This window comes from Echinops telfairi, unplaced genomic scaffold (genome assembly GCF_000313985.2).
Source record: "Echinops telfairi isolate 266 unplaced genomic scaffold, ASM31398v2 ScPeMD7_3;HRSCAF=10, whole genome shotgun sequence".
NCBI classification, from domain to species: Eukaryota; Metazoa; Chordata; class Mammalia; order Afrosoricida; family Tenrecidae; genus Echinops; species Echinops telfairi.
In genome coordinates this window covers 29,011,795-29,019,641 of record NW_022103899.1, presented here as the reverse complement: position 1 = coordinate 29,019,641, position 7,847 = coordinate 29,011,795, and the positions used below count along the sequence as shown (strand labels likewise).

The following is a 7,847-nucleotide window of genomic DNA, read 5'->3' as shown; positions in this document are numbered from 1 at the left end:
AAAGAAAATATGATCTTTTCCAAAGAAACAGCTGCTCCATTCACTCCATTGTGAAAGGAACAAGCTGCCAAATACATCTCCCAGATAATTTTTTAAAATGAGTATTAAAATAAAAAATCCCACCAATCAAAAAATCCTGATGTTTATATATTTCTTTTGCCCCTATGAAAGCTCACAATTTAGGTCTAACTTTGGGAACTCGCTGTTTAGTGTGCTACTGTATTTTCTAAGAGACAAAATGAGAGTAAGGCAGACCTAGGTTGGACCCATGTGCTACGTCCCAGGTCCTTTACTTACTAGTACTAGCTCACTGGCCTTGGGCATGCCACGTCTCTTCATTCCATATCTATAGAAGGGAAATAATAACCGTGCCTTTCTCATAGGATGATTTTGTATACTAAATGGCAACATTCAGATAAAGTACTCTTAAAGTGCCCTGCATGTATACTTTCTTCAGTTCTCTATTCTTTCTCATCATTATTATTACAGCTTTATGATAAAATTTAATATCTGGTATAATGTACCTCTATTTTTCAACTTCAAAATTTTCCTGGATATTTTCACATGTTCATTCTTCCAGAAAAAGTTTAGAATGACAATATTTACTTAAAATAAAAACTGTAAATACTATAAATGTTGTCTTACTCAAAATAACTCTAGTAAACCTTGTAATTTTTAAATGGCCTTTTAAAAATCTTTACTTCCTCAAGATTTTTGTGGGTTGTTATGGATACAGACATGGCAGTATAAGAAAGCACACTTACCAGTAACTCAGGGCTGCCCTGAGACATAAAAGAACGAGACTGATTTTTGGGAACAATGGCCTTGATTAGTGGGATACCATCACTAATTCCCTAAAAATGAAAGACAGAGATTTAGTAACTGGTTCTGTCCATCTGTATTAAGCAAACATTAATGAAATCTTCAATTTTTTCAAACAAGGGTAAGCCCTGTGATACAGCACTTTATTGAAAGATATAATTTAAAATGTAAGAAAGAAATTATATACTATGTTTGTATGACATATTGGGAACTTCTGAATTTCAACACCACATTCTATGCCACCGCTCTACTTTTAGAGAGACAGGCAGATTTCAAGGAGCACCAGCCATATAAACTCACTGCCATCGAGCTGATGCTGATTCAGTGACCCTACAGAGCAGAGCAGAACTGCCGCTGTGGGCTCCGAGACTGTCTCTGTACCTGAGCAGAAAATCTTGGCTTTCTCTCAACTATTAAAAACAGTCCATGATTTAGGATCTTTCCTTTGTCCCTTGCTACACTGACATGAGTAAATACCATGTAGTTCATTTCTGAAATAAGTCAAATTGGGAAGATTGGTTATATTTTATAAAAATTTCCTTTTGGCTCTAATTTTTACCTAACTTTAAAGCCACAAAAATAAGACAGCGGTGTGTATGTGGGGGGGGGGGGGGGGGGAGATGGTCCTCGAAAATATCCATCATGAACTAATTATAATGTGAAAAAAATTAATCTACCCTTCTCCCTCCCCTTACCTACCGAACGACCATCCTTCCTTTCTATCTATACATAGCAATATGACCCAAATATCTATCTTCAAGTGCTCGAACTGTTTCTTGACGTAGTAGCAGTTCATACAGGATAGCTAACGTTCATGGTAAATATAACCTAACATTAGACTTGTACTATGTTCCAGGCACTGTTCTGGAAGCTTTATATCAACTGATTCAATAAGGAATCATTCATCATAAAGATAGCCTAACATTGCTGGATGCATGCTAGGTGCTAGGCGATACTCTAAGAGCTTTACATCAGATAACTCAGCAACGAAGCATACAAAATATCAAACGACTTAAATATTCACAAAAGCGTAAATGAAAATGGTGCCTGAAGAAGTACACGTATCAAGACCTTGCTTTCACTGCTACCTCCATCTTTGCCCTAAGAACAGATGACCTGTCCTCTTTTTGTATGCATGGACGGCAAAAGACCTTCACTTCTGAGAATGAAAAGAGCTAAGTTACCAGTACAACAGGAAATCTGTCATGTTCTTCCAGCTGCTCCAGATACTGGTTCTGGAGAAAGTTACTCTGACACTGTGGGTACCAGACTAAGCCAAGCCCACTGACATTGACTTGATTCCCATTCATAAGGACCCTAGAAAGAGTTTCTGAGGCTTTATGGGAGGAGATATGGTTATCTTTCTCTGATGGTGGACACAGAAGGGAGAAACATGCCACTGCACTGCTCAACAGGATTCAGACTGCATTATCTTATAAAAACAATTCCCTAACTGTTTAGACCAACAGAAAGATTTCTATAGGCGTCACACATAAATACAGCATTACATCTCCATCAGAATATGGGTTAAATAGAGTTTTCTGAGTTGTCCTGTACATAAAAGTTACCATAGCAGGTTTGGGACAACTATCCTTAGAAAGGCCAGCTTTGACTGTTGGTCCTTGGCTGGTCTCTAGAAATCCATGGCTAGTAAAGTGAGCTACACTGAAATAAAACTTCTCCTGAAAGATAGGGTAGCTCACTGCATGTAGACTGTGCACACATCTGATTTATACTGATCACTTACTTTTCTCTCGGGAGTACATATGGTATGTGCTGGGAGAAATTTTGATAAGTGCTAGACCATAGGTTCCCAAACTTACCACAGTTGGCCTATCACACAATATTTAGAAAAGTCATTACTCAATGTTGCCCCTGGCAATTAAAAACTCTTGTACTATATCCACAATCCATGAAAGTACAGTTTTCCCTTTCCAGCATCCTCCAAAGGCCACCCACTTTGGGAAACACTGTACTCAGGTACAGGATGCTTACATGAACAGCCCCCAATAACAACCTTACAGTCTGTTCAAACTCTGTGAGGAAAATTCAGCTAATTGCTTGCCTTGTATGATGTGTATTTAATTATATTTTATGGTTACAACTGTATTTACATAATATTCTCCATTTAGCCTCAGTCAATAAACCTGAAAATCCTTACTCCCTGATCTTGACGTATTTACCGGCACCTGTTCTACTGCAATATATCCATGTTTGTCCTGCTCATGTCTGCAAATAATGGCTTCCTTCTTTTTATTTTTGGCCTGAGATTTCATATGGTCTATTCTAACCATACTCATAGCTATGAAGTATTCAAAGGAAATCAATATGTAAATTCAAATATATGAACAGACTTTTAAAAATAAGCACTAGCCCCCCACCATCATGATCTGAATTCTACCTTATAAATCCGGCTAGCCCAGAGGATGTACACTCGTACAGAAAGGAACTGGAAACACAGGGAATCCAGGAGAGATGATCCCTTCAAGGCCAGAGGGTAGAGGGAAGGTGGGGTAGAAAGGGGGAACCGGTGATAAGGATCTACATATAACCTCCTCCCTGAGGGACAGACAACAGGGAAGTAGGTGAAGGGAGACATTGGACAGTGTAAGATATGACAAAATAATAATACAGTAATTTATAAATTATCAAGGGCACATGGGAGGGGGGATGAGAAGCTGATACCAATGATTTAAGCAGAAAACAAATGTTTTGAGAATGATGAGGGTAATAAATGTACAAATGTGCTTGACATACAATGGATGGATGTATGGATTGTGATGAGTTGTAGGCGCCCCCAATAAAATGACTTTTAAAAAAAAAGCACTAATTTAGGTTTCATCTATATACCATCAATTAACAATGTGTTGTTGTTGTTTTAATATGGATTAGGTGCAGTGTTTACACTTCAGACTATCAACTCTGAATTCACCAGTTCAAACCATGCATCAACCCCTACCCCTGTATTCTATCCCCTGTCCCCCATGACTTCTCTTCTCTCTTACGGGCTTCCATCCTTTTACTCCCAGACTGTAGACTTGTCAACCTTCTGGGCCATGTGTGCATCCTTCCACCCTTGCCCTCCCACCCTTGAGAAGCTCCTTTGGTATGCCAGTCTTTGTCTTCATTTTCATCTTTATGGTAGCTGGCTCAGACATGTGTCCTTTCGTGACTGACTAACTTCACTTGGCATAATGTTCTCCAGTTCCATTTATGTCCTGAGGTAATTTCTGATTTCATAATTTTTAATGATGCATTGTATTCCATTGTGTGCATATACCAAAGTTTCTATATTCTTCTACTGATGGGCTTTTTAGGATAGTTTGAACTTCTTGCTATTGTGGAGTCTTGGTGGCATAGTGGCTCTGTATTGAGCTGCTAACCCTAAGGCCAGCAGTTTGAAACCAGTAGACAAGGCTTTTTACTCCTGTAAAGTGTTAGTCTCGGAAATGCAGAGAGGCAGTTCTACCCTGTGCCTATAGGGTCATTATGTCATCGATTTGATGGCAGTAAATGAACTATTGTGAATAGTGCTCTAATGAACATAGGTCTGTTCGTGTTATGTCCCTTACTTCTTTAGGGTATGTAACCAGCAGACATATTACTGTAACGTATAGAATTTCTATTCCCACTGTTTTTGGTAGCACCATATCGCCTTCTACAGTGGTTGTACATATTTATAGGTCCACCAATGTATGAGAGCTCCAATCCTTCCACATCCCCACCAGCATTTGTTGTTTTCTATTTTTTTGGATTGGGTGATCTATCGTTGTGGGTATAAGGTGGTATCTCATTGTTCTGATTTATATCTTCCAGATGACTAGTGATCATGAGCATTTCTTCATGTGCTCTTAGCCCTTTGAACATAATTTTTTCATTATCTGTAAATATTTTTGCCCATTCTTTAACTGGATTTTTACCCCCTTACTGAGGTATTACAGTATTCCATAGATTTTAAAAATTAGTCCGTTGCCTACTGTGTCATTGTTAAAGATTTTTCCCCAATTGGTGGGCTCTCGTTTTACTCTTTTGGTGACGTCTTCTGATGCATATAAATGTCTTATTTTTCAGCAGGTCCCAGTTATTTTGTCTTCTACTCTGTGTGCTTCTTCTGCTACTTCTGATAGTACGTCTTCACCCAGTAAAAGGTTCCTTGAGCCTATCTCTAACTTCTCATTACGATCTTTATAGCTCTGGGATTTACATTTGAGTCTGATTGCTTTTGAGTTCATTTTTGTAGATGGGGTAAGGTCTGAGTCCTATCTCATTATTCTGCACATAGATCTAATTTTGCAAGTACCATTTGTTGAAGAGACTGCCTTGTTCCATTAATATTCTGTTTTTGCCCTTCGTTAAAGATCAGTTATCAGTAGGTGGATGAATGTACATATTTCTGGGTTTTCTATTCTGTTCCATTGGTCTATGTACCTGTCACTGTACCAGTACCAGGATGTTTTGATTACTGTGGCTGTATGATAGTTTTTGAGGCACAATATGTATTTTGAATAAATTTATTTTTCTTTTCATCTCAGGGAAATGAGAAGTAGGAGAAAGAAAACTAAAGGAACAGTTTAAACAGTAAACAAAATCTTTTAAGAAAATAGTTTTAAATATCCAAAAATAGATTGAGGTATTAATTACTATTTTGTTTTAAGTACTATACTCCTCACTTACCTTCACAGAATAAAATGAACTTTAAGTTAATCAGGATTCAGAGAGAAAGCTTAGTGATGTTACCAAGTTGCATATTACCTCTATAAAAAATGACTTGAGTTCAGGGAGGTGCTGAAACAAGTTAAGGGTTGATGTGTCTGTTCTGGTCTGCTTTTGCAATGCTTCGTCTGCTGATAATCTAGGAGGATGTGGTTCCTTCAAAATAATTTTAGGAAAAAGCAATTCCACAATCAGATGAAAGCATCTCTGTTTCTATTTCTTCAAGCATACAGGCCTACAGCTACAAGACAGGCAATGCACTCGGATGGCTCTGTCCGTTTGTTCAGACCATCCCTCACCAGAGTTCCCATCCTCCTCAATGTATAGCGCTCCATTCTGAGAACCAACGGAAAAACAGACCCACTGCCACTGAGTGGATTCTGACTCATAGCAGCCCTCAAAGGCAGAGTCGAACTGCTCCTTGGGGTTCTGGAGCTGTACCTCTCTACGGAAGCAAACAGCTTCCTCTTTCCTCAGAGCAGTCAGTAGGTTTTAACTGCTGACTTTCTAGGTAGCAGCCCAATGCTTAACCCAGGGTGCCACCAGGATTCCTTTCACATGACTACACATCCGGAATTTATAAATCAGAATACATTTTTCCCTTTGATAATTTTTTTCAGCCTAACACTGTACTTAATATTTCTTTAACAGTTATTTCTATTAAATTATGAATCATCTGTTATCTGCCTGTTCCAATAAAACAAATAGGTACCTTAAATTCACAGATCATATATTTCTAATTTTTGGTTTTCCAACACCCAGAATAATATCTTAAGAATGGTAAACATTTAAATATTTGGTAAAATTTAATATATTACTCCAAATTTAAGATTAATAATTTAGCTGAATCTTTAACTTCTGAAAGGACCTTATGTTTTCCTCTCTCAGAAATAGTAAAATAAGGCTTTCTGAGTAAATATAAATCCTAATGTGAAATAATTATATATACACGTAGACTTTCACTATAAAACGGTATTTCAAATTAGGAAAAAAATCAACTAAATCCATTTATTTTTAAATGATGTTATTATTTTCCCCAAATTCTGGATAATTTTGGATTAAAATTTTTAAAGACAGTACCCTTAAAAACACTGGTAGTACAATTTCTTAGCAATTCAATTCTAGGCTTTTTATGTTACCAACAACATGTATAATTTACCTTTAACAGCTGACAAGGTGTTTGTCCGAAATTATTAATCATGCCTTCTAAGGCTTTTCTTTCTTTCTCATCTGTTAAGGCATCCAGATCCACAGCTCCTAAAACCAAAAGTAGTAGACACCTCACCATAGAGTGAAAATAAATCAGCAAACCATACAACAGAAGAGACTGATCGCTGTATTTTCAAATGTTATTCCACTCTTCATAAGAATATTAAGAGGTAACATAAAAAAGTTATTTATTGGCCAACAAACAGTCCTTGAACTAACTACAAGCTTTTCTTTCTTGTTATGTTCTTTTTTGTGTCATTGGCTTGTTGGTGCTGTTGTTGTTTTGTTATCTTTTGTTCCTTGGTTTTGCTCTGTCTTGTTTTTTTCTTCCTCCCTGTGTTTATTGGCTTAATTTCAAATACTGGACTCGGAGTGGGAGCATACAGAGCAAATCCATTTCCCACCGAACAGTGTGTACACATTCTGCTTCATGGCTGTTTTCCCCTTCTCCCTGGGATCCCCACCTGACACCCCCCCCTCTTGCCTGCCCCCTTCCTGCCTGCCTAGTGAACCTCGTGTTTTGAGCATAGCCGCTTGTTTGGTCCCTGAGGGCTGAGGGCTGAGGGCTCTTAGGAGCAGCTGTAGGTGTGACTGGTCATCTTGTCAGCCTCTCTGTTGTTTGACTGCAAAGTGAGTCGTGGGGGTGAGTTCTGTTCCAGGTTTGAGAGCTGACCAGGGCTCGTGGTCTCGGGCCTGCACCGGCCTGGTCTCTACCGGACAAGTAAGTCCATCTGGTCTATTTATGGTTTCGGATGGGGTTGGGCTGCTCTGTCTTGTTTTTGTGCATGTTATTATCTCCACAGGTCTATCTAAATAAGATAGGCTGAATGAAGAACCTGGAGGAGAAAAGAATAGAACCAACAGTTCAGGGGGGACCAGGGAGAAGGGGAGGTGAGGGGAAAGGAAGTGGTGTTAACAAATCCAGGGACAAGGGAACAAAAAGTGATCCAAATCGGTGGTGAGGAGGGTGTAGGAGGCCTGGTAGAGCTTGATCAAGGGTATTGTAACTAAGAGGAATTACTGAATCCCAAATGAAGACTGAGCAATGTAGTGGGACAAGAGGAAAGTCAAAGGAAATAGAGGAAAGAGCTAGGAGGCAAAGG

General features: G+C 38.6%; 1 protein-coding gene across 1 annotated transcript in view; it reads right to left on the bottom strand.

Annotated features, from left to right (window-relative positions):
- Positions 1-7,847, bottom strand: part of NBEAL1 (neurobeachin like 1) — a 179,410-nt gene that overhangs the window by 23,470 nt on the left and 148,093 nt on the right. Inside the window, exons 45-47 of the mRNA XM_045296671.1 lie at positions 6,695-6,792; positions 5,575-5,691; positions 765-854 (exon numbers count right to left, since the gene is read on the bottom strand). Coding sequence (XP_045152606.1) covers positions 765-854; positions 5,575-5,691; positions 6,695-6,792 — 305 coding nt within the window. The remainder of the gene's footprint in view (positions 1-764; positions 855-5,574; positions 5,692-6,694; positions 6,793-7,847) is intronic.